This window comes from Bos mutus, chromosome 25 (assembly GCF_027580195.1).
Source record: "Bos mutus isolate GX-2022 chromosome 25, NWIPB_WYAK_1.1, whole genome shotgun sequence".
NCBI classification, from domain to species: Eukaryota; Metazoa; Chordata; class Mammalia; order Artiodactyla; family Bovidae; genus Bos; species Bos mutus.
The window spans coordinates 15,712,530-15,738,185 of NC_091641.1; the positions used below are offsets into that span (position 1 = coordinate 15,712,530).

Sequence of the window (25,656 nt, forward strand, 5' to 3'; positions counted from 1 at the left end):
ATATTGTCACCCTGCTTATTTAACTTATACACAGAGTACATCATGAGAAACGCTGGGCTGGAAGAAGCACAAGCTGGAATCAAGATTGCCGGGAGATATATCAGTAACCTCAAATATACAGATGACCCCACCCTTATGGCAGAAAATGAAGAGGAACTTAAAAGGCTCTTGATCAAAGTGAAAGAGGAGAGTGAAAAAGTTGGCTTAAAGCTCAACATTCAGAAAACTAAGATCATGGCATCTGGTCCCATCACTTCATAGGAAATAGATGGGGAAACAGTGGAAACAGTGTCAGACTTTATTTTGGGGGGCTCCAAAATCACTGCAGATGGTGATTGCAGGCATGAAATTAAAAGACGCTTATTCCTTGGAAGGAAAGTTAATGACCAACCTAGATAGCATATTCAAAAGCAGAGACATTACTTTGCCAACAAAGGTCCATCTAGTCAAGGCTATGGTTTTTCCAGTGGTCATGTATGGATGTGAGAGTTGGACTGTGAAGAAGGCTGAGCGCTGAAGAATTGATGCTTTTGAACTGCGGTATTGGAGAAGACTCTTGAGAGTCCCTTGGACTGCAAGGAGATCCAACCAGTCCATTCTGAAGGAGATCAGCCCTGGGATTTCTTTGGAAGGAATGATGCTGAAGCTGAAACTCCAATACTTTGGCCACCTCATGGGAAGAGTTGACTCATTGGAAAAGACCCTGATGCTGGGAGGGATTGGGGGCAGGAGGAGAAGGGGACGACAGAGGATGAGATGGCTGGATGGCATCATTGACTCGATAGACGTGAGTCTGAGTGAACTCCGGGAGTTGGTGATGGACAGGGAGGTCTGGCGTGCTGTGATTCATAGGGTCGCAAAGAGTCGGACATGACTGAGTGACTGATCTGATCTGATCTGTTTTTCTTGATGAGTCTGGCTAAAGGTTTGTCAATTTTGTTTATCTTCTCAAAGAACCAGCTTTTAGTTTTATTAATCTTTACTGTTGTTTCTTTCATTTCTTTTTCATTTATTTCTGCTCTGATCCTTATGATTTCTTTCCTTCTGCTAAGTTTGGGTTTTTTTGTTCTTTTTTTTCCAGTTGTTTTAGGTGTAAAGCTAGGTTGTCTATTTGATGTTTTTCTTGTTTCTTGAGGTAGGACTGTATTGATATAAACTTTCCTTGTAGAAATGCTTTTGGTGCATCCCATAGGTTTTGAGGTGTTGTGTTTTCATTGTCTTTTGTTTTTAGGAATTTTTTTATTTCCCTTTTGATTTCTTCAGTAACCTGTTTTTTATTTAGAAATGTATTGTTTAATCTCCATGTGTTTGTGTTTTTTTATTGTAATTGATATCTAGTCTCATAGCACTGTGGTCAGAAAAGATGTTTGATATGATTTCAATTTTCTTAAATTTACTGAGGTTTGATTTGTGAGCCATGATGTGGTCTATGCTGGAGAATGTTCCATGTACACTTGAGAAGGTGTATTCTTCTGCATTTGGATGGAATGTCCTGAAGATACCAATGAGATCCACCTCATCTAATGTATCATTTAAGACTTGTGTTTCCTTATTAATTTTCTGTTTTGATGATCTGTCCATTGGTGTAAGTCAGGTGTTAAAGTCTCCTACTATATTGTGTTACTGTCAAAATTGATGGAGAAATCAAAAGCTTTTCAGACAAGCAAAAGAAAAGAGAATTCAGTACCACCACACCAGCTTTACAACAAATGTTGAAGGGACTTATATAGTCAGGAAATACAGAGAAGAAAAAGATCTACAAAAACAAACACCAAACAATTAAGAAAATGGCAATAGGAATGTATATATCAATAATTACTTTAAATGTAAATGGATTAAATGCTTCAACCAAAAGACACAGACTGGCTGAATGGATACAAAACAAGATGCATATACATGCTGTCTACAAGAAACCCACTTCAGATCTAAAGACACATATAGACTGAAAGTGAGAGGATGGAAAAATACATTCCATGCAAATGGAAAGCAAAAGAAAGCTGGAGTAGCAATCCTCATATCAAAGTAGACCTTAAAATAAAGACTATTATGAGAGAGAAGGAAAGACACTACATAATGATCAAGGGATCAATCCAAGGACATAACAATTGTAAATATCTATGCACCCAACATAGGAGCACCTCAATACATAAGACAAACACTAACAGACATAAAAGGAGAAACTGACAATCTCTTGACTATTAATATATATTGCAGTTATTTTCTCCTACTTCTCACTTGTATGTTTTTTTTAATCATTTAGAAACTTTTAAAAGGCATATCAATTATTTCATTTAGGGTTTCTATACATACATGTGTCTTTCTTTAGAAAGTATGTCTTATCCCAGGCAGGCTTATAAACATATTTTCCTTTTTTCCCCAATATTTTTATCACATGTGTATGTATTACATGTAGCTACCGATATCTGGAGACCATTGGCAAGTTTCCTAACATTGCTAACCTTTTGTTTTCTCATTTGTAAAGTAGGGATAATACCAATTTTATTTTGATATTGACATGGTTGAACAAGGGAACATTTAAAGGCCATCAAATGCTTGATCCATTTAGAAGTTATTCAGTAGTGGGTAGTTATTGTTATTATGTTATGTGATTATCTCGGTATTTAACATCTTATAATTTTTTTGTGTATCTGCCTCTTTCACTAAGGCTTTTCATTGATAGGAAATATGGTTTCCCTCATTGTAGCTTCCCAAGGAACCCAGCAAGTTCCTTGGTGGCCTAGTGGTTAGGATTTGGCATTTTCACTGGGGATGTCCAGGTTGGGGAGACATCCCACATGCCTCAGAGCACAGCCAAAAGTATTGCTTCTACCCAAGTGCCTGGCAGTTAGCAATATTCAGATGTTTGTTGAATGAATGATTTAGTTGATGGAATGGATGAAACCACATCATAAAGTGGGAAAGCAATAATCTCATCAAGCAGTTCTGATAGAAAACTAAACACAAAAGTGAGGTTTAACTAGGTATAGAAGGAACATTAGTAAGTGCTAATGTCCAGGGGTTCTTTCTCAGGATGAGCTCCAAGAGGACTGAGGTTCCACTGATTTAAACTGCATGTGGATGTTTAGATGAACGTGCATTTTTCCAAGGAGAGTGTCTAGAAGCAGGTTGTAGTTCCAGGAGGCTAGGGATCTTGAATCTTTGTTCACCATTGTATTGTTAGCTCACAGAATAGAGCCTTCTGCTCATATTTATTGAATGAATATCTGGTTGACCGAGTGAAAAGCTCATCAAATTTTCAAAAGGGTCTTTAGTCTCCCCAAGTTTTAAGACTCAATAATTTGGAAGGAAAAAAATAAAACAGCTCTCTGAGAGAGGCTTTATCTGAGTCAGAGGTCTGAGAGGAACTTATCACTGTGGAGTGATTGAAGAATCTCTCTTTAAATTCCTTTCAAGGGACTGGTTGATTCCCTTCTCCATCAGCTTTCTGATCCTCATATGATAGGCTGTAAACAAGCCTGAATCATAAGCCAGCTTCCGTCACCTACTGCCTGGCGGTCCAGGGGTTAAGATTTTGCACTTCCAGTGCAAGGGGCAGGGTTTGATCCCTGGTCAGGGAACTAAGATTCCACTTGCCATATGATATGGCCAAAAATAAATAAATAAACTAATTAATGAATTAATTAAACATGTCTAGGGCCAGGGTTCCACAGTAACATCCTTTGAGGGCCTGATGAGTGGATTAAGTCAGAATATTGGTGTAATGCTGGAGCATTACAGTTCACAACCAATTTTGTGTCTTCATTGGCTCCCCTCCACCTTTTAAGACATTTGTTCACATCCGTTTACCCTCATTCGCAGACCTCAAGGAATTTTCTTGCTCTAACCAGTTTGCCTCTGTTGGTCCATAGGATTTGCTTGGTTTGGCAAGTAAATATCAATTATGGTCATTGACAGAAACTTCTGAGCAAATATGCCTAATTATTCTGAGGCACAAGAATAATGGGGGAAAATTGTTTGTTGACTTTCTACTGTACACCAGCACTACTGGGTGCTTCCATGTCATCTTACCCTACAAATTAGACTTGTCATTAAGTCAAAGCATTAACAAAATTTTTGCTATGTGGATATTAATTTTGGACCTGAACCATAGCAGGCGTTTAAAAAAAATGATTGTTGACAGAATAAACTTTCTGTTACATTTTAACCTAAATTTCACAAACATTCAAACCTGGGTAGACATGCTCCCAACCATAAAATGAGACTGAAAATCAGTGAGTTCTTGGGGAAACTGGGCTGTATGGAGATGTTTTTAGTAAATTCATCAATAAATATTTACTGAGCAAATAATATGTGCTCAAACTATGAAAAGACCTGGGGCTTGTGAGAACATGGTACTTACTCTAAGAGCTGAGGTGCAGGTAGGGAGACTAGGTCAAAACTAGATAAAGTTTACCTAGTTGGCCCACACTGGGCTGGACGTGACTACCAGTGAACGTGCAGAGACTTTTGTAGGTTTTCAGGAGAGAGCTCTTGGCAGAACTGAGAAAGGATTTAGTGGGAAAGGGCTGGATTCAGTGTTGGGACATGTGGGCTCTAGTTCTGGCTGAGGCTCAACTGGCTGGAAGACTTGGGGCAAGAAAGTCCCTTAATTTCTCCAGACATCAATTTTAGCCCCTTTAGAAAATAAAGGAGGGTGGTGGTATTGTTGAACTGTTCAGTTATTAAAGTGTTAGTCGTTCATGTCCAACTCTTTTGTGACCCCATGGATGTAGCCTGCCACGCTTCTCTGTCAATGGAATTTTCCAGGCAATACTGGAGTAGGTAGCCATTCCTTTCTGCAAATGATCTTCCTGACCCAGGGATTGAACCCGGGTCTCCCTTATTACATGAAGATTCTTTACCATCTGAGCCACCAGGGAAGCCCGTTGTTCAGTTATTAAGTGCCTTCCAATTCCTAGAATCTAAAATTCTGACAGCCACACTTATTTTTTCCTTTGAGAAGAAAATACTTCTTATACTTGGAATTGCAACAATCAACGGCATTTAAAAAACACCCACTAATACCCTAGGAGACTGGGCCATAAATCCTCCCCAGGTTTCTTAATCATTATTTTTAATCATGGCAAAATGCACATCATTTACTATCTTGATCATTTTTAATTATATAGTTCAGTAGTGTTAAGTACATTTACCCTGTTGTGTAACCATTACCACCATCTGTCTCCAGAACACTTTTTATCTTGGAAAACTCAAACTCTGAACCCATTAAACAGTAACTCCCCATTCTCCTCTCTCCTGCCTCTTTATTTTCTGTCTCTATGAATTTGACTACTTATTGTATTGAATATCTTATATAAGACAAATAATACAATATTTGTCTTTTTGCGACTCACTTATTTCACTTAGCATAATGTCCTCAAAGTTCATCCATGTTGTAGCATGTGTCAGAATGCCCTTTTTAAAGGCTGAATAATATTCTATTGTATGGCATACCATTTGTTTTTTATCCACTCATCTGTCGATGGACACACTGAGTTGCTTCCACCTCTTATCTCTTTTGAGTAATGCTGCTATGAACATGGTACTTATATATCTTTTTGAGACCTTACTTTCAGTTTTGGGGACTATATGCCCAAAAGTGAAATTGCTTGATAATATGGTAGTTCTATTTAAAAATTTTGAAAGATACACTGGTCTGTTTTCCATAGTAGCTGTACCAATTTACATCCTCACCCACAATGCATACTGCTACTGCTGCTAAGTCGCTTCAGTCGTGTCTGACCCTGTGCGACCCCATAGACGGCAGCCCACCAGGCTTCTCCGTCCCTGGGATTCTCCTGGCAAGAACACTGGAGTGGGTTGCCATTTCCTTCTCTGATGCATGAAAGTGAAAAGTGAAAGTGAAGTCGCTCAGTCGTGTCCGACTCCTAGGGAGCCCATGGACTGCAGCCTACCAGGCTCCTCTGTACATGGGATTTTCCAGGCAAGAGTACTGGAGTGGGGTGCCATTGCCTTCTCTGCACAATGCATAAGGGTTCCACTTTCTTCAGCCTTGTCAACCTTTGGCTTTTTTTTTTTTTTTTGAGTGGCCATTGTGATAGCTATGAAGTGGTATCTAACTGTGATTTTGATTTGCATTTCCCTAGTGCTTAGTGATATTAAGCATCTTCTCATGTGTTGTCATTTTACATATCTTCTTTGGAGAAATATCTATTTAAGTCACTTTTTAAATCAAGTTGGTTTTGCTATTGTTGAGTTGTAGGAGTTCTTTATATACTTTAGATATTAACTCCTTGGCAGAGTCATGATTTGCAAATATTTCCTCCCATTCCATGGACTGCCTTTTCACTCTGTTGATTGTGCCTTTTGATGCACAGAAGTTTTAAACTTTGATATAGTCTAATTTTCCTGTTCTTTTCTCTTGCTGTCTGTGCTTTTAGTGTCATATTGAAGAAATCATTGCCAAATCTAGTATCATGAAGTTTTCCTCTTATGTTTTCTTCAACATCTGTATAGTTTCATCTTTTACATTTAGTTCTTTCATGCATTTTGAATTAACTTTTGCATAGGGTGTGAAGTATGAGTTTAATTTCCTTCTCTTCCATGTGGATATCCAGTTTTCCTAAAACCATTTGTTGGAAAGACAGGCTTTTCTCCACTGAATGGTCTTGGCACCTTGTTGAACATTACTTGACTATATATATGTGGGGCTTCCCTGGTGGCTCAGTGTAAAGAATCCACCTGCCAATACAGGAGATGAGGGTTGGATCCGTGTGGGGGGAAGGAGATCCCGTGGAGAAGGAAATGGCAACCCACTCCAGTACTGGTTGCCTGGGAAATCCCATGGACAAAAAGAACCTGGCAGGCTACAGTCCATCGGGTTGCAAAAGAGTTGGACATGGCTTAAGGACTAAACAACATATACGAGAGGATTTTGAGCTATAAACTTTTGGGGGTGGTGGTACAGAAAGGACATGGTTTCTGCTTTAAGGAAGCCTCAGCAGAGTTGAATACTCGGTTTCTGTTTCATACAGCATTTGTCCAGTGCTGGTTGTGTGCTCAGTGGGTGCATGTTTTCCCACACTTTATCTCTTAATTTTCCCATTCAAACAGTGAGACAGATAAGATGATCCCCTTTAACAGAGAAGTAAACTCAGTCCCCAGAAGAGCACGGTTATGTTTTACGTAGAGGCAGGAACAGAGTCAAGATTTGAACCCAAAGTTATTGGTTCCATGTGTCCTGTTGGGTTAAGACGGACCTCCTGTTCTCATCTCTAAAATGCGAGCAGAAGTGAAAGCAGATGGTCTCTATTGAGCAGCCTTGCAGCTGTAGGATCCGATGCATCAAGGGGTCAGTAAAAGCCATGGACCAAGCCTGAGATGTAGACATTGCTGCTGCTGCTGCTGCTGCTGAGTCGCTTCAGTCGTGTCCGACTCTGTGCGACCCCAGAGACGGCAGCCCACCAGGCTCCCCCGACCTGGGATTCTCCAGGCAAGAACACTGGAGTGGTTTGCCATTTCCTGCTCCAATGCATGAAAATGAAAAGTGAAAGTGAAGTCGCTCAGTTGTGTCCGACTTTTCCCGACCCCATGGACTGCAGCCCACCAGGCTCCTCCGTCCATGGGATTTTCCAGGCAAGAGTACTGGAGTGGCGTTCCATTAGACACTACTACTGCTGCTGCTGCTGCTGCTAAGTCGCTTCAGTCGTGTCCGACTCTGTGCGACTCCAGAGAAGGCAGCCCACCAGGCTCCCCGTCCCTGGGATTCTCCAGGCAAGAACACTGGAGTGGGTTGCCATTTCCTTCACCAGTGCATGAAAGTGAAAAGTGAAAGTGAAGTCGCTCAGTCGTGTCCCACTCCATGGACTACAGCGTACCAGGCTCCTCCGCCCATGGGATTTTCCAGGCAAGAGTACTGGAGTGGGGTGCCATTGCCTTCAAATTGCAGAAAAAAAGCCTATGCTCCAATGCCGGCCGGAAGACCAGAGTCCCGGGACCAGAGCCCCGCCCCCGGGCGGACCCCAAGTTTTACCCGGAACTAGGGCGCGGCTGGGCTGTGCTATTGGCACGGGTGGGAGACGAGCAGAAGAAAATTGCCTGCGACGAGATTCTCGTTGAAATGCCTCCATGATCCCCCCGGATGGACAGATTACTATTTCTGGATGCCTCTAGGATTACCTCCGATGCCTCTCTCCCTTTTACTCACCTCCCGTGGCGTTATTTCTTTCCCTTTGCCCCTGCATTGGATGTTCTTTTGGTACGCCCCAACCCGGACCGGGAGGGGCGAGGCGCCCTCGCAGAAGCACTGCGCATGCGAATCCCGCCGAGGCCGGGTGGGGCGGCTGGGTGGGAGCACGGACCCCGCCCCTTCGCGACTCCACGCGTGACGTCGCGGGGGGCGCCGGCCTCCGCCCGGCTGCGAGCGGTGAGAGCGAGCGGCGGGCAGATCTGACGCTGCTAGAGCGGGAAGGGATGCGGGTGTTGAGTTTCTGCAGGAGGGGCTTGGCGGGGGAGGGGAGGCTTAGGGGCACCACCAGCCGCCGACCTCTGGCTCTGCCCTCCCCCTTCCTGCCTTTTCCGTCCTTCCAGATGTGCCAGGACGGGAAACAGGGCCGGGGCTGAGCCTTGGTGACACCTGCATTTCCCTGGAGCCCTCCTTCTCCCCCAGCCCATCTGTTTATCTCACCTTCCAGATGTTCCTTTTCATCAGGCTGTCACTTCTCGCCAGGGAAAGAGCACTCACTTGGAAGAGGAGCCGGGTTTCAGACTTTGGCCCTTCCACTCCTTTGTTAAAGTGCCCGAACCTCAATTTTCCCCGTAGTTATTTTTGCCTTGTCCCACCTGGTTTTGAAGATCCATATGACCCAGAGAAATAGAAAGGAAATGAACATTTGTTCAGTTCTTGCAAGGCCAGGTACTAGGGCAACTTTTATCTGCCTCATTTAGTCCTCCCTATTTGATGTTCCTACAACTCCCATTTCACAGATTTCTTAAACTCACACAGGTTCGCTGATTTGTCTCCTTGAGCCAGTGACCGGCAGAGGAGGATTTCAGTTGAGTTTAGCTCCAAAGTGGAGTTTTTTTGGTCCGACGCTTACTTGTCTGGACTCTGAGCTGGAACCCTGGCCAGACCATAGCCCCGGAACAGCTGCTTCCTGAATTTCTCCCCTGGAGAATTCTCCTTTTTGAGTTCCTTTTTCCAGCACAGCGTACTCTGCTCTGCTTCCGCCTTGATTACTTCAGAAATGAAATTCAGCAAACATTTATTGAGTGGTGCATGGAGATGAACACTCGGAGTTAAGAGCCTCGGATTCCTGTCCTGGCTCTGCCACACTGGCTGTGTGGCCTTGGACAAGTCCCTTCTCTTCCCGATGCTTTAACTTCCCTTTGAATGAAATGGGTAAGTGCCTTCTTACTGGCAGGCTCTTGTCCAGTTCTCCCTTCCTGTCCTCCCGCAGGCTGTTTCCGGAGGCTCAGACCCCTCTGCTCCCCATGGGCAGCTGCCAGGCAGGGCACTACCTGCATTTCTGCCTGGCCCACCACCCGCCTCTGGTCTGTGCCACTTTGATCCTGCTGCTTCTTGGCCTTTCTGGCTTGGGTCTTGGTGGTTTCCTCCTCACCCACAGGACTGACCTGCGCAGCCCTGACATCCCCCAGGTGAGTACTCACCCTCCTGCTCATCCATCCCCTGCAGGCCACTTCTTGCTGCTGACCTCCTCTCACCTCTCCTCACCTTCTTTTTGCACACAGGACTGGGTCTCCTTCTTGAGATCTTTTGGCCAGCTGACCCTGTGCCCCGTGAACGGGACAGTCACAGGGAAGGGGCGTGGGTCTCATATCGTGGGCTTACTGACCACCTTGAACTTCGGAGATGGTCCAGACAGGAACAAGACCCAGACATTCCAAGCCCAGGTCCAGGGTAGTCGGATGGGATTGAAAGGTGAGATCAAGGAGGAATTGTGGGGTTGGATATCAGAACACTCAGGGGTGGGGCCCTGCCTCTGACCTCACCATCCTGGTGACCTTGGCCACATCTCTGGGCCTTAATCACTTCTGCTATAATAGGACTAGATATTTTCAGTGAACACCATGCCCACTGTGTATATTCTCGATAAATGTTTTCTCTGTCCCCTTCCAGCTTTGAGGGTCCTTTGATTCTATCCTTGGAGGTGTGGTGAGATTGGCAAGATTTGACCTAAAGTTCTTTCTCAGTCCTCTTCACCCCTTGAGGCTTCTGTTAAAGGCACCTTCTTTATTCCTCAGGGATATCAGAAAAGCATGTTCTATTTATTTAACCTAGTGTCTTTAGTCCCTGATACATGCTTGATACAGTGCCTGATAGCTCTGTGAGCTCTGTGTGCTATGAAGTACACAGAAAAATTAGGCATCTTCCATTCCCAAATTGCCAAGTTTTCTGGGAAAATGACGAGTGAGAGTGAGTTGGGGGTGCCATTCATTCCTGGGTGAGATTTGGCCTCAAGTTCCTTATCTAAAGACTGTGGAAATGAAGGAGGAGGAGAGAAAAGTGGAATTCTTAGACTTCTGTGGTCCTTTCCAACACTATCGTTCTAAGATTCTCCATGGAATCAATATGTGTATTTGTAGGGAGGCACACATATACACATGTTGCCAGGTGAGAGTAGGTCTTTTTATTGTCAGGTGTACATGTGTGTGATCAGAGAGCAAGAGTAAAGGAATGTATATGATATATACAGACTTGGAACATTTTTTCCTGTTCTTTTTATGTAAAATATATATATAAATATAAAAGATTCACATAACCATAAAACACACCTATTTAAAATGTACAAGTAAATGGCTTTTTTATATTAAAAAAAATGTTGCAACTGTCACCACTGTCCATTCTAGAACGTTTTCATTACCTGATGAAGAAATCCTGTTCCCATTAGCATGTACTTCCCTTTTTCTCCTAACCTTCCAGCCCTAGGCAACCAGTAATACTTTCTATCTCTGAAGATATACCTTTTCTGGACATTTCATATAATATGTTGTCTTTTGTGATTGGCTTCTTTTACTTAGCATAATGTTTTCAAGGTTCATCCATATTGTATGATATGTTAGTACTTCATTTCTTTTTATTGCTGAAAGGCATTCAGTATATGCATATTCCACATTTTATTTATCCATTCATCAGTTGATTGACATTTGAATTGTTTCCATTTCTTATGTGTTATGAATGATGCTGCTGTAAACACTGATGTACAAGTTATTGCATTATTCTGTGTTTTCATTTCTTTTGAGTATATACCTAGAAGTGGAGTTTCTGGGTCATATAGTAACTCTGTGTTTAAGGAACTGCTAGACTGTTTTCCAAAATGACTGTACCATTTTATATTCCTTCCAGCAGTGTATAAGAGTTCTAATTTCTTCACATTCTCACCAACACTGGTTATTGCCTGTTTTTTGACTATAGCCATCCTAGTCAGTGTGAAGTGATATCTAATTACGTTTCTGATTTGCGTTTTCTTTTTTTATTGAAGTACAGTTGATTTACAGTGTTGTGTTAATTTATGCTGTACATCAAAGTGATTCAGTTATACATATATATATTCTTCTTCATATTCTTTTCCATTATGGTTTATTACAGAATATTGAATGTCCTGTGCTATACAGTAGGACCTTGTTGTTTATACAGTCTATATATAATAGTTGGCTAATCCCAGACTCTCAACCCGCCCCCACCCCCACTTTCCCTTGGCAAACACAAGTCTGTTCTCTCTGTTTGTGAGTCTGTTTCTGTTTCATAGATACGTTCATTTGTGTTGTATTTTAGATTCTGCATATAAATAATATCGTATGGCATTTGTCTTTCTCTTTCTGACTTCACTTGGTGTGATCATCTCTAGGTCCATCCATGCTGCTGCAAATGGCATTATTTCACTCTTTTTATGGCTGAGTAGTAAGTATCTAGGTTTTTGCCAGGTCTTGGCTGTTGTGGGGTGCATGTGTCTTCTTGAATTATAGTTTTGTCTGGATATATGCCCAGGAGTGGGATTGCTGGATCCTATGGCAACTCTATTTTTAATTTTTTAGGGACCTTTCATACTGTTTTCTGTAGAGACTGCACTAGTTTACATTCCTACCAACAGCGTAAGAGGGTTCCCTTTTCTCTACACCTCTGTTAGGATTTGTTATTTTTAGACTTTTTGATGATGGTCATTCTGACCAGTGTGAAGTGGTACCTCATAGTTTGATTTGCATTTTTTTAATAATTAGCGATGATGAGCATCTTTTCGTGTGCCTATTGGCCGTATCTATGTCTTCATTGGAGAAATGGCTGTTTAGTTCTTCTTCCCATTTTTTGATTTTGTTGGGTTTTTTTGTTTGTTTGAGTTGTATGAGCTGTTTGTATGTTTTGGAAATTCAGCCCTTATCAGTTGCATCATTTGATTTCCATTTTCTTGATGACTGATGATATTGAATATTTTTTTCATATGCTTATTTGGCCATTTGAGTATCTTCTTCAGAGAAATGTATATTCAGAGTCTTTGTTCATTTTAAAAATTGGATAACTTTTCTTTAAATTATTGAGTTGTAAGAGTCTCTTTTGTTTTCTAAATACAGGATTCTTATCTGATGTATGATTTGCAAATTTTCTCTCCCATCTCTGGGTTGTCTTTTCACCTTGTTAATGGTATGCTTGGAAGCACGAAAGTTTTCATTTAGATGAGGTCCAGTTTCTATTTTTGTTGTTGTTACTGCTTGTGATTTTAGCATTATATCCAACAAGACTTTGCCTAACCCATGGTCACTAAATATAGGTTACTACTGTTGTTTTCTTGTAAGAATTTTGTATTTTTAGCTCTTACATTTAGATCTGTGATCAATTTTTAGTTAATTTTTTTGTGTATGGTGTGAGGATAGAGTCCAACTTTATTCATTTGCAGCTACTATTCAGTTGACCTGGCACATTTTGTTGAGAAGACTATTCTTTCCTCATTGAATAACCTTGGCACTCTTACTGAAAGCAATTGACCACAGACATATGGGTTTATTTCTGGATTCTCAGTTCTATTCCATTGATCTATGTCTCTACTTATGCTAGTACCACACTGTTTTGATCACTGTAGCTTTGTAGTAAGTTTTGAAATCAGAAAATGTGAATTCTCATCTACAGCTGTACCACCCTGACTCAGAAGCTAAGCAGGGTGGAGCCTGGTTAATACTTGGATGGGAAAAAATGCGAACTCTCCAGCTTTGTTCTTTTTTTTAAAAAAAGATTGTTTTGGCTATTGCAGATCCCTTGAATTTTCATGTTATTTTTAGGATCAGCTTGTCAGTTTCTGCTTCTGCATGGTTAGAAACAAAGTTGTAACATTCAAGATTGTTTTGGACCAAGTAAAAAGTAATCACATATGATTGCATCATCTAAGCAGTAATTATTGAACACCTACTATGTACCAAGCACGGGGAATCGAGCAGTCTGTAAGATACGGATCCTCACCTCAAATCACTCACAATCTAGCAAGGATACAGATGTGAACAGAAGTAAATACCTTTCAGCATGTGCAGCAGAACACAGGGTACAGCGAGAGAACTCCTAAGTCTATCAAGCAGGGATGGTGAAGACAGGCCTTTCCAAGGATATAGTAGGGCTTGAACTGAAGCTTGAGGGAGGCCTAAGAATGTGCCCTTTCGGCCAGTGCGTGCACGTGGGCACGGTTGCTGTTGTGTCCAGTTCTTTGTGACACTGTAGACTGTAGTCCACCAGGCTCCTCTGTCCATGGGATTCTCCAGGCAAGAATATTGAAGTGGCTTGCCATTTCCTCCTCCAGGGGATCTTCCCGACTTAGGGATCGAACCCGTGTCTCTTGCATCTCCTGCATTGGCAGGCAGATTCTTTACTGCTGAGCCACCTGGGAAGCCCAGAGGGAAGAACATATGCAAAAGCAGGCAGACGGGGATTACAATGGCACATTTAGGAACTTCCAGGGGTTCAGTTTGTTGCCGGGAAAGGAGTATTGATGAGTGGCAGGAGATGGATCTGAAGCAGCAGGCAGAATTCCATGAAGAGTCCCTTGTGCCAAGCCAAGGTAGTTGGACTTTTAACTATTATATTTGGCTTACTCAATGAGTTTAATCAGAAAGATAGTAGAATTTTGTTCTTTTGTTCTTTTTAAAAGATCATACTCTGTTGGCTGACTGCCTGGAAGGAATGGGTCAAGGTGCATGAAGACCAGTTAGGAGGTGATTGTGATAAAAAGATGATAAGGACTTCCTGCTGACCCAGTGGTTAAGACTGTGCACTTCTAATGCAGGGGCATGGGTTCATTCCCTGGTTAGGGAACTAAGATCCACTTGCAGTGTAACACAGCTCCCCCAAAAAAAGATGATAAGAAAAACTGAGCTAAGACGGTGGTGTGAAAGAGGGGGACTGATTTGAGAGAGTTGATAGAAGTGTAAGATGGATAGGATTTGGTGAGAGATTTGATTTGAGGAACGTAGAAGAAAGGGGAATTCTCTCATAAATTTCACAAATGTGTTTCTCAGTTGCAATTATGATGTATATACTGGTTTGTATTTTTTTTTTTCACTTTATGACATCATGTTTTCTATATTACTGAATGGCCAGAACACTATTATTTTAATGGATATAAATTGATCTGTTAATTGGTTAGACCAATCTTTGTTAATGCTTTCTCTATTGATAAACATTTTTGTTTTCTATTTTTTGATATTTTTCATGAAATTACAATAAACACTTGGTATACTTTGCATTTTTCTTTTGAATCCTTTTCTTAGGATTTCTTAGTTTCTACAAGTGGTATTACTGAGTCAAAGTATGGACATTTTTTTAAATACCCAAATTCATTTTGTTGTGGAATCAGATTACATAGAAATGTACAGAGCAAATGTAAAACTCTTCCTTACCTCCCCTGAAGAGTCCACAGTTTGCTGGGCATCCTCTCGGTCCTTCTCTGTCTCCATTTAACATTGCAACAGAAACAACCAAATTGTCCTCTAAAAGTGTCACCAGTGAAGAGTGCCCCTTTCTCCACATTTCAACAGCTCTTGTTATTATCACTCCTTTTAATTTTTACCAATTTAATGGTCCAAGGAACTACCTGATTTTTATTTTATTTTTTTAGTGAAACAAGTAAAGTGTTTATTAGGAAAAAAGAGTACAGTATGTGTGGATAGACACATAGGCAAACTCAGAGAGAGTCATACCCTTCTGGTAGTTTAAATCACTTGTGACGCATAGGCAAACTCAGAGAGAGAGTCATACCCTTGTGGTAGTTTAAATCACTTGTGTGGGGCATTCCTTTTGGGTTTCCTCTTTCCTGGGTTGGCAGTTTATTTTTTAAAAAACTAAAAACCCGGTTGTCTTATTTTCTTCCTTGTCCATCATTTTTCTTAGCAGAACAAGTTGCAAAAAACTGGGGAGGGGGGTTATATTATCTTTGCAGACTGACATATTTGCGGAGGACCCGTAAATAACAATGATTCAAAAGCTCCTAGGTTTACTCGTGGATCAGGCAAAGAGCAAAGGACAATACAAGAAGGAATTTTGTTTACAACATCATAATATGACATCGATTATGACAGTGCAGTGGTTACGATTATGTTCACAATGGGATATTCCTTGCCCAAACACCAGACAGGCTAAAATCACCCAGCTGCTTACAAATTGGAGGAAGCAGTGCAAGCAGTCATCTGAAGAGTGGGAACCCGAATGGGTAAGGCTTCTCTGGTGGTGAGACTCTTGACACCAACAGCTCCTCGCCCAGGCCCCCCTCCCTCACTTGAGTCTTGGTCTTTTGTTTCATCTAAGAGGGCGGAGCGGATCTCCAGCTTTTTCAGCTCTTCTACCAGGTCCTTGTGGTGCATTGTCACAGCCCTCCATGGACTCGCCGTTGAGGTGCACTTGCGGGACAGTGGAATAGTCTTTAATACCTTGCTGGAGCTGGCGGTGGTCCAGCATGTTGTAGGCCAGGTAGTCACGGACGCCGTGGAGCTGCAGGATCTGCACCACGGTGTTGCTGAAGCCACATTGGGCTGCTCCGGCGTCCCCCCGAGGAAGAGCACCACCTTGTCCTTCTTCACCAATGCGTCCAGGTGTTCCCAAGAGCCGCTGCCGCCCAAGCGTTCTGCCCCTCACGCCCAGGATCCGCAGGCCGCTACCTGCACCGCGCCCACAGTGGAGCAGAGCTGCTGCCACCTGGCCCAGGGACCTGCTCATCCCCGCGTGCTGGCCAGAGCCCTCGGCCCCTGGCGACCTGCGCTGGCCCCTGACGACCTGGGCTAGCCACTGGCCAGTCATTTTGATTTGCCTAAGTCCGTATTTGGTATATCACAGGATCCTCCCATGTATGCTCATGCATCTCTAAGCCAAGGGGGATTCCAGCAAAAAGGCCTGTGGGTAGTTTAGCATCACTCCCTTTTTGACCTCCAAGGAGTTTTCTAGACAGGAAGGTCTCCTTGACCTAAAGAGTGAGGAATATGTGGTCTCTTATCTGGGTAGGGCCTAGCCTCTCTTGATTGTCCTGTTATGAATATTTTGGAGTTGCTGACCACAGGGAATGAACTCCCAATTGTTCACTCGGTGAAGATGGGCACATCTACTGCCTGCCTCAATCTGACATTGAAAACAGAGCCCCAGGTTGAAATTTTTTTACCCTGAACCCCAACGGTCCCATTGCCTGCTAAAACAAAAAGACCAACATTCTTCATAGAATTTAAACAAGACTATGTTCAGAATCTTGTAAATAATCCTTAAAATGTCATGATACAACCAAAATTATTCACCATATAAGGACCACAAAAATTTTAACTTGCACAGGAAAGAATGATCAATAGATGTCAAAATAGAATACACATGACAGAATTATTCGACAAAGATTTTAAGTCAGCCATTATAAAAACGCTCAATCAAGAACAGTCTTAAATGCTAACAATAGTCTGTAAAGAAATAGAGAACATAAAAATGTAAGTGCAAATTTTAGAATTGAAAATCACAACAACCAAAATCAGAAACTCACTGGCTGGACTCAGTAGCAGACAGGAAAGAGTGTGAACTTTGACTTTTGTTGTTGTTTAGTCACTAAGTTGCGTACAGCTCTTTTGTTTTTGTGACCCACCAGACTCCTCTGTCCATGGAATTTTCCAGGCAAGAGTACTGAAGTGGGTTGCCCTTTCCTTCTACATGATTTTTTAAATTAATTAATTAATTTTTTATTGAAGGATAATTGCTTACACTGATAGGATACTGAAAGAGAAACTCCCCAGGTCAGTAGGTGCCCAATATGCTACTGGAGATCAGTGGAGAAATAACTCCAGAAAGAATGAAGAGATGGAGCCAAAGCAAAAACAATACCCAGTTGTGGATGTGACTGGTGATAGAAGCAAGGTCTGATGCTGTAAAGAGCAATATTGCATAGGAACCTGGAATGTCAGGTCCATGAATCAAGGCAAATTGGAAGTGGTCAAACAGGAGATGGCAAGAGTGAATGTCGACATTCTAGGAATCAGTAAACTAAAATGGACTGGAATGGGTAAATTTAACTCAGATGACCATTATATCTACTACTGTGGGCAGGAATTCCTCAGAAGAAATGGAGTAGCCATCATGGTCAACAAAAGAATCCGAAATGCAGTACTTGGATGCAGTCTCAAAAACGACAGAATGATCTCTGTTCGTTTCCAAGGCAAACAATTCAATGTCACGGTAATCCAAGCCTGTGCCCCAACCAGTAACACTGAAGAAGCTGAACGGTTCTATGAAGAGCTACAAGACCTTTTAGAACTAAACACCCCCAAAAGATGTCCTTTTCATTATAGGGGACTGGAATGCAAAAGTAGGAAGTCAAGAAGCACCTGGAGTAATAGGCAAATTTGGCCTTGGAGTACGGAATGAAGCAGGGCAAAGGCTAATAGAGTTTTGCCAAGAGAATGCACCAGTCATAGTAAACACCCTCTTCCAACAACACAAGAGAAGACTCTACACACGGATATCACCAGATGGTCAACACTGAAATCAGATTGATTATATTCTTTGCAGCCAAAGATGGAGAAGCGCTATACAGTCAGCAAAAACAAGACCGGGAGCTGACTGTGGCTCAGATCATGAACTGCTTATTGCCAAATTCAGGCTTAAATCGGAGAAGGCAATGGCACCCCACTCCAGTACTCTTGCCTGGAAAATCCCATGGATGGAGGAGCCTGGTGGGCTGCAGTCCACGGGGTCGCGAAGAGTCAGACACGACTGAGCGACTTCACTTTCACTTTTCACTTTCCTGCATTGGAGAAGGAAATGGCAACGCACTCCAGTGTTCTTGGAGAATCCCAGGGATGGGGGAGCCTGGTGGCTGCCGTTTATGGGGTCACACAGAGTTGGACGTGACTGAAGTGGCTTAACGTAGCAGCAGCAGCAGCAGCAGAAGGCTTAAATTGAAGAAAGTAGGGAAAACCACTAGACCATTCAGGTATGACCTAAATCAAATCCCTTTTGATTATACAGTGGAAGTGAGAAATAGATTTAAGGGACTAGGTCTGATAGAGACAGTGCCTGATGAACTATGGATGGAGGTTCGTGACATTGTACAGGAGACAGGGATCAAGACCATCCCATGGAAAAGAAATGCAAAAAAGCAAAATGGCTGTCTGAGGAGGACTTACAAATAGCCGTGAAAAGAAGAGAAGCGAAAAGCAAAGGAGAAAAGAAAAGATATAAGCATCTGAATGCAGAGTTCCAAAGAATAGCAAGGAGAGATAAGAAAGCCTTCCTCAGCGATCAATGCAAAGAAATAGAGGAAAACAACAGAATTGGAAAGACTAGAGATCTCTTCAAGAAAACTAGAGATACCAAGGGAACATTACATGCAAAGATGGGCTCGATAAAGGACAGAAATGGTAGGGACCTAACAGAAGCAGAAGATATTAAGAAAAGGTGGCAAGATTACACAGAAGAACTGTACAAAAAAAGATCTTTACGACCAAGATAATCATGATGGTGTGATCACTCACCTAGAGCCAGACATCCTGAAATGTGAAGTCAAGTGGGCCTTAGAAAGCATCACTATGAACAAAGCTAGTGGAGGTGATGGAATTCCAGTTGAACTATTTCAAATCCTGAAAGATGATGCTGTGAAAGTGCTGCACTCAATATGCCAGCAAATTTGGAAAACTCAGCAGTGGCCACAGGACTGGAAAAGGTCAGTGTTCATTCCACTCCCAAAGAAAGGCAATGCCAAAGAATGTTCAAACTACCGCACAATTGCACTCATCTCACACGCTAGTAAAGTAATGTTCAAAAATTCTCCAAGCCAGGCTTCAGCAATACGTGAACTGTGAACTTCCAGATGTTCAAGCTGGTTTTAGAAAAGGCAGAGGAATCAGAGATCAAATTGCCAACATCCGCTGGATCATGGAAAAAGCAAGAGAGTTCCAGAAAAACATCTATTTCTGCTTTATTGACTATGCCAAAGCCTTTGACTTTGTGGATCACAATAAACTGGAAAATTCTGAAAGAGATGGGAATACCAGACCACCTGATCTGCCTCTTGAGAAACCTGTATGCAGGTCAGGAAGCAACAGTTAGAACTGGACATGGAACAACAGACTGGTTCCAAATAGGAAAAGGAGTACATCAAGGCTGTATATTGCCACCCTGCTTATTTAACTTATACACAGAGTACATCATGAGAAACACTGGCCTGGAAGAAGCACAAGCTGGAATCAAGATTGCTGGGAGAAATATCAATAACCTCAGATATGCAGATGACACCACCCTTATGGCAGAAAGTGAAGAGGAACTAAAGAGCCTCTTGATGAAAGTGAAAGTGGAGAGTGAAAAAGTTGGCTTAAAGCTCAACATTCAGAAAACTAAGATCATGGCATCTGGTTCCATCACTTCATAGGAAATAGATGGGGAAACAGTGGAAACAGTGTCAGACTTTATTTTGGGGGGCTCCAAAATCACTGCAGATGGTGACTGCAGCCGTGACATTAAAAGACGCTTACTCCTTGGAAGGAAAGTTATGACCAACCTAGATAGCATATTAAAAAGCAGAGATATTACTTTGCCAACAAAGGTCCGTCTAGTCAAGGCTATGGTTTTTCCAGTGGTCATGTATGGATGTGAGAGTTGGACTGTGAAGAAAGCTAAGCACCAAAGAATTGAGGCTTTGGAACTGTGGTGTTGGAGAAGACTCTTGAGAGTCCCTTGGACTGCAAGGAGATCCAACCAGTCCATCCTAAAGGAGATCAGTCCTGGGTGTTCATTGGAAGGACTGATGCTAAAGCTGAAACTCCAATACTTTGGCCACCTGATGTGAAGAGCTGACTCATTGGAAAAGACCCTGATGCTGGGAGGGACTGGGGGCAGGAGGAGAAGGGGACGACAGAGGATGAGATGGCTAGATGGCATCACCAACTCGATGGACATGAGTCTGGGTGAACTCTGGGAGTTGGTGATGCACAGGGAGGCCTAGCGTGCTGCAATTCATGGGGTCGCAAAGGGTGGGACACGACTGAGCGACTGAACTGAACTGAACTGAAATTGCTTACAGAATTTTGCTGTTTTCTGTCAAACCTCAACATGAATCAGCCATAGGTATACATATATCCCCTCCCTTTTGAAGCTCCTTCCCACTCCTACCTGATTTTTAAAAATTAATTTCTTTGGCCACCTCCAGTCTTAGTTTCAGCATGAGGACTCTAACAGTGGTGTGAGGGCTTAGTTGCTCTGCAGCATGTGGGCTCTTAATTCCCTGACTGGGGATTGAACCTGCATCCCTTGCATTAGAAAGGTAGATTCTGAACCACTGAACCACCAGGGAAGTTCCTGGAATTACCTGATTGTTTTAATTTGCTTTCTCCTGATTGCTAGTGAAGCTGAGCAATTTTCGTACAGGTTTATTGGCCATTTTCATGTATTCTCTGAATTTCCTATTCATATCCTTTAGTTATTTTTCTTTCAAGATATTTATCTTATGATTTTTTAAGATCTTTATACATTCTGGATAGTAAACACTTTTGCCAATTAAATATGCCATAGGTATTTTCAGTCATTCTGTTACTTCTTTTTTTTAAACTTACCTTTCATTGTGCGGAAGCCTTTAATTCTTACGAAATTTATTGCTCTTGTCCTCAGGCTTTTAAGTTTTGTGTCTTTTTTTGGAAGGCCTTTGTTTCCCACTTTAAAATGAGAAAATATTCTTCTCTGTTTTCTTTTAATACTTACTTAGGTTTTTTTTTTGTTTTAGTTTATTTACAAAAGCTCTTTAATACATCTGGACTTTATAGTGTCAGGTAACAGTCTAACTTTTTTTCCAAATGGAAATTGTCCCAGGGCCATTGACTGAGTAGGCCATTCTTTTTCTACTAATTTGAAATGAGATGTGAACTTTTTAATGGATTTGGGTACCTAGTAGAAAACTTTCTTCAGAAGAACAAACTAGTTTATAGAAATTGATAGCAGCAGTGTGTATCTATCTCAGTTTTACTGCAGCCTTCTGAGAACTGGTATGACTGTTTATTGATTGTGAGCTAACTTAAATTTTGTTTATATTGGTATGCAGTTGTTTTCATTTCTCAGTGACATAAATGATGGTATTAAAGGACTTTCTTGAATACAATCAATACCAAAATACCTGGTACTGTAGGAAGCCTACAGAAATGAATAGATGTCTAAAGATGGATACCTCCCAGAATTTTCTTAACATCTCCTCCCCTGTGCCTCTCATAGGATCTTTTGCAAGAGAGCTGGTCCTCGTTACGGCCAGGGTGACCACAGAAAGGACCCCAGGAACCTGCCTGTATTTTAGTGCTATTCCAGAAATCCTGCCCTCCAGCCAGCCACCGATACCCTGCTCAGAGGAGGGAGCAGGAAATGCCACCCTGAGCCCTAGAATGTCTGAGGAGTGTGTCGGTGTCTGGAGCCACGAAGGTCTTGTGCTCACCAAGTTGCTCACCTCGGTAAGAGCCTCAGTAAACTTTGTCGGGCTTTCATAAACTGCCGTGCTGACTGCTGTGTTGTGAAGGCCCCTGGAGGTAGCTTTACCAAGGGGGAAAAGCACGGGCTTTATAATCTTGCCGCAGAGGCTGTGTGACCTTGAGCAAGCATGTGGACCTTTCAGAACCTCAGCTTCCTCATCTGTAAAATAGCAAACATGATACTATCTCCTCCTCCTCCTACTACTACTAAGTCACTTCAGTCGTGTCCAACTCTGTGCGACCCCATAGATGGCAGCCCATCAGGCTCCACCGACCCTGGGATTCTCCAAGCAAGAACACTGGAGTGGGTTGTCATTTCCTTCTCCAATGCATGAAAGTGAAAAGTGAAAGTGAAGTCACTCAGTCGTGTCTGACTCTTAGCGACCCCATGAACTGCAGCCTACCAGGCTCCTCCGTCCATGGGATTTTCCAGGCAAGAGTACTGGAGTGGGGTGCCATTGCCTTCTCCGGATACTATCTCCTAGTACTAACAAATAAGGATAAATGAGAATGACTGTAAAGTGCCTAGTACAATGCCTGGTACATAATAGATTGGATAAATGTTAGCTATTACTATTAACAGTTGTCTTTAGATACAATAAAACATGATTTTAACCTCAAAGGAGTTCAGAAGCAGTAATAAAAGGCAGAATGGGCTAATTGCTATCGGAGAGATTGAGCAAAGTGTTATTCAAACAGAGTGAGGACCAATTAACTCTTAACTTGCACATTTATGGGGAGTGCTTCACCAAGAAGGTGGCACTTAAGAAAGGGAATTGTTTACAGTAGTTTATAATGTACAAAGTGTTTTCAGGTTCATTATCTTATTTGATCTTAAAATAGCCTTTTGAGGTAGCTGTTATTATCCCATTTTACAGATGAGGAAACAGAGGGAGTGAATTGCCCCAGGCCATACAACTGGTTAAGTTGGCAGAGCCAGGATTGAAACCTGCAGTGTCTGACTTCCAAGTCTGAGGCTCATTCTGCCCTGTCAGGGTGATCCTTGCAGAATGAGGAAGACTTGGGCCAGGAATGCCATAGAGGGGGTTCGGGAGAGGGGAGGGAGACACGTTCCAGGCAAAGGGATTAGGATGAGCACAGGCCTGAGGATTGAAAAGTGTTCAGTGTTCGGGGGCACTCCACGATGAGGGCTTAGAAATGACTTAGGGGAAGAGGCAAAGAGATGCAGGGGCCAGGTCATGATGCACCGTGATGCCTGGCTAAGATGCTATGATTTGGTAACTGCAGGTCACAGGATTCCCTGGTGCTGGGTGGACAAGACTGGCTAAGCAGAGGAGAGAGACAGTTAGGAGGCTGCTGCATACACTTCCCTCAGATTTGTAAAGACCCTGGTGAGGAACATGACCTGGGAGCTTGGAATCCAGAGGTCTTGGTTTCCAGACCTGGCCCTGCTTACACATTTCAAAACATAGACAGTAGTGAACTTCCCTGTCTCTTGGCATCATTACAGTATTCAACTTAATGTTTGAGAAAGAAAGTAGACAAGTGTTAAATTCTATAAAAATAGAGGGCTTTCCTGGTGGCTCAGTGGTAAAGAATCCACCTGCCAATGCAGGAGACACGGGTTCGATCCCTGGACCTGTAGGATCGCACATGCCATGGAGCAGCTCAGCCCCTGTGCCACAACTACTGAGCCCACGTGCTGCAACTGTTGAAGCCCTCATGCCTAAGAGCCTGTGTTCTACAGCAGGAGAAGCCACCTCAATGACAAGCCCTCACGCCACAACTAGAGTAGCCCCCACTCTCTGCAACTAGAGAAAAGCCCACGCAGTCACAAAGACCTAGCACAGCCAAAAATAAATAAAAATAATGTTTTCCCTTTAGTTGTTCCCTGGATATGGAGATCCTTTTCCCCCATGAAGGCTCTCTCTATAGCCCTTGGGCTGGGGGCGTCTAAGATGTCTTCTTCCCCAGGGAAGATCCTCCACAGACCCTCTCCATCATTCCTCCTCCCCTCCCCATCCCCACTCCTAGGAGGAGCTGACTCTGTGTGGCTCTCGGCTGCTGGTTTTGGGCTTCTTCCTGATTCTGTTCTGTGGCCTCTGCTGTCTCACTGCTGCATGCTTCCATCCGCGCCGGGAGTCCCATTGGTCTAGAACCCGGCTCTGAGGGCTCTGGCCTAGTTCCTGTCTTGTTCTCAGGTAAGGTTCTTTGACTCAGTCCTGTAGGAATAGGGGATGAGGTGGGGGTGGCAGTTCTGAGACAGAGCCATTCCTAAACAATACGGTTTGGTTTTACTTATTTCTGTACTCTATACAGATGGAATCATACACATTCTTCTGTGACTGACTTCTTTCAGTTAATACTCTGACTTTAAGATTCATGGCTGTAGTTCATGTCCAAGCTTTTTGGCAACAGTGGTGAATTAAGAGGGTTGAAATTTGATGATGTGCCCTGGATATAAATCCTATTTGTCTTGCTTTTTTCATGAAATTCTGATGCCAGTTTTATGATGTAAATTTTGTGAAATTCATCTTGAGCTGCTCAAAAGGATTGATGATGCCCATTTACTAGACACATGCTATGTGCCCAAGTACTTCACATGCACCTTCTCTTTTACATTAGCCATCATTGCATTTAGAAAAAGTTCTGCCAACAGGATCTTTGGAGGGACACAGCCCCCAAAGTGAGGGTGGGACATATGGGCTGGCTAGTTAGTGTGCTCGCTCATTAAGGTAAAAAAATTCTGTAAAAAAAAAATCTTATCTTTTCAGGTGAGTCTCGTATATAATTTGAGAGTCATTTTATTGTGTACCTAGCTCTTAAACTATTTTCAGCTTCGGCTGGCTGCTGTGCCCTAGGGAGTCCCTGTGGGAGAACAGGAAACAGCCCAGGCCCAAGGAAGAGCGCTAACCAGAGGATCGACCTTTACGATCAACTTTGCTTATCTTGCTTAGGGCTAGGCCTGACTACTGCAGCCACCTACTTGGGTTGGGAAAAGGTGAAACCCTCTCAGCCTTTCTTAGATCTGAGCAGATTGGAAAAGGAAGGCTTTCTGGCTCCTGGCAGGTCCTGGGGTCCAGAGGCCATCTCACTTGGAATAAATGCCTGTGCTTATCTCTAGTTGTCACTTCCTCTGCTCCTTCCTCAATTTCTGCAACCATCCCAGAGCTTCCTCCAAGGGCCCTCTGACCTGTCGTCTTTTTTCTTTCTTTCCAGGTGTGGATCAACTTCTTGGGACTTGATTCTGAGTTGGAAGAGATGTTACAAAAAGTGGAGAGCTGGAATGTGGGAGGAAATAAAAGGCTTTTTTGCTCAGTGTTTTCCGGGGTGTTGATTGGGGGTTGGATTGAGGTGGGAATTTTAGGGTAGGAAGGCTAGGGAGGTTTGGGGTATTTTTCCTTGTTGACTCTTTAGGTTAGGGAACAGGTTTAAGGCATAGATGACTGCAGTTTTTGAGTGTGGTCGTGGAAATGGATTGACATAAATGCAGTGTGACCTTGTGCAGGTCATCCTCAGTCTCCTGATGGGATTTGAGTTTTCCTAGCAAAGATTCCTCGAACTTGGGAGCCCACGCCCAGGCTGGATAGTTACTAACCAGGACAGTCCGTTTTCCCGCCTTTCCCGCGCCCAGCGGCAGTCTTCCCTTACCCCTCCCAACCTCTACCCTGCACGCAGGCGCAGATCACGGCTTCTCATTTCCTTCCACCCGCGCCCCCTCAAAGCTTCCCCTAGCAACAAGCTCGGGCTCCGCGCAAAGGCGGGGCGAACGCATGC

The 25,656-nt window shown here is 42.9% G+C and overlaps 1 protein-coding gene and 1 pseudogene across 4 annotated transcripts; one reads left to right on the plus strand and one right to left on the minus strand.

Moving 5' to 3' along the window:
• Positions 1-8,229: 8,229 nt before the first annotated feature.
• Positions 8,230-25,266, plus strand: TMEM219 (transmembrane protein 219). Of its 4 annotated transcripts, none has more exons than XM_070362327.1 (5): positions 8,230-8,386; positions 9,420-9,618; positions 9,712-9,901; positions 21,671-21,900; positions 25,099-25,266. In XM_070362327.1, the coding sequence occupies exons 2-5, from the start codon at positions 9,454-9,456 to the stop codon at positions 25,249-25,251; spliced, it is 738 nt and encodes a 245-aa protein (XP_070218428.1). In that variant the 5' UTR covers positions 8,230-8,386; positions 9,420-9,453; the 3' UTR covers positions 25,252-25,266. The 4 variants fall into 4 exon arrangements, with proteins under 4 accessions (XP_070218428.1, XP_070218429.1, XP_070218427.1 ...); XM_070362328.1 differs by lacking the exon at positions 8,230-8,386 and adding an exon at positions 8,450-8,875; XM_005894463.3 differs by lacking the exon at positions 8,230-8,386 and adding an exon at positions 23,914-24,080 and having other exon boundaries at positions 8,913-9,618; positions 25,099-25,200.
• On the minus strand, positions 15,167-16,870 carry LOC138985615 (glutaredoxin-related protein 5, mitochondrial pseudogene; annotated as a pseudogene).
• Positions 25,267-25,656: the final 390 nt, after the last annotated feature.

What these genes read in the sequence shown, in the direction of transcription:
- TMEM219 (XM_070362326.1), top strand. Translation starts at nt 9,358, where the DNA reads ATGGGTAAGTGCCTTCTTACTGGCAGGCTCTTGTCCAGTTCTCCCTTC. An exon ending in TAGTCGGATGGGATTGAAAG is followed by an intron (nt 9,902 to 21,670) that starts GTGAGATCAAGG and finishes TGCCTCTCATAG; the next exon opens with GATCTTTTGCAAGAGAGCTG. An exon ending in TCACCAAGTTGCTCACCTCG is followed by an intron (nt 21,901 to 25,098) that starts GTAAGAGCCTCA and finishes CTTTCTTTCCAG; the next exon opens with GTGTGGATCAACTTCTTGGG.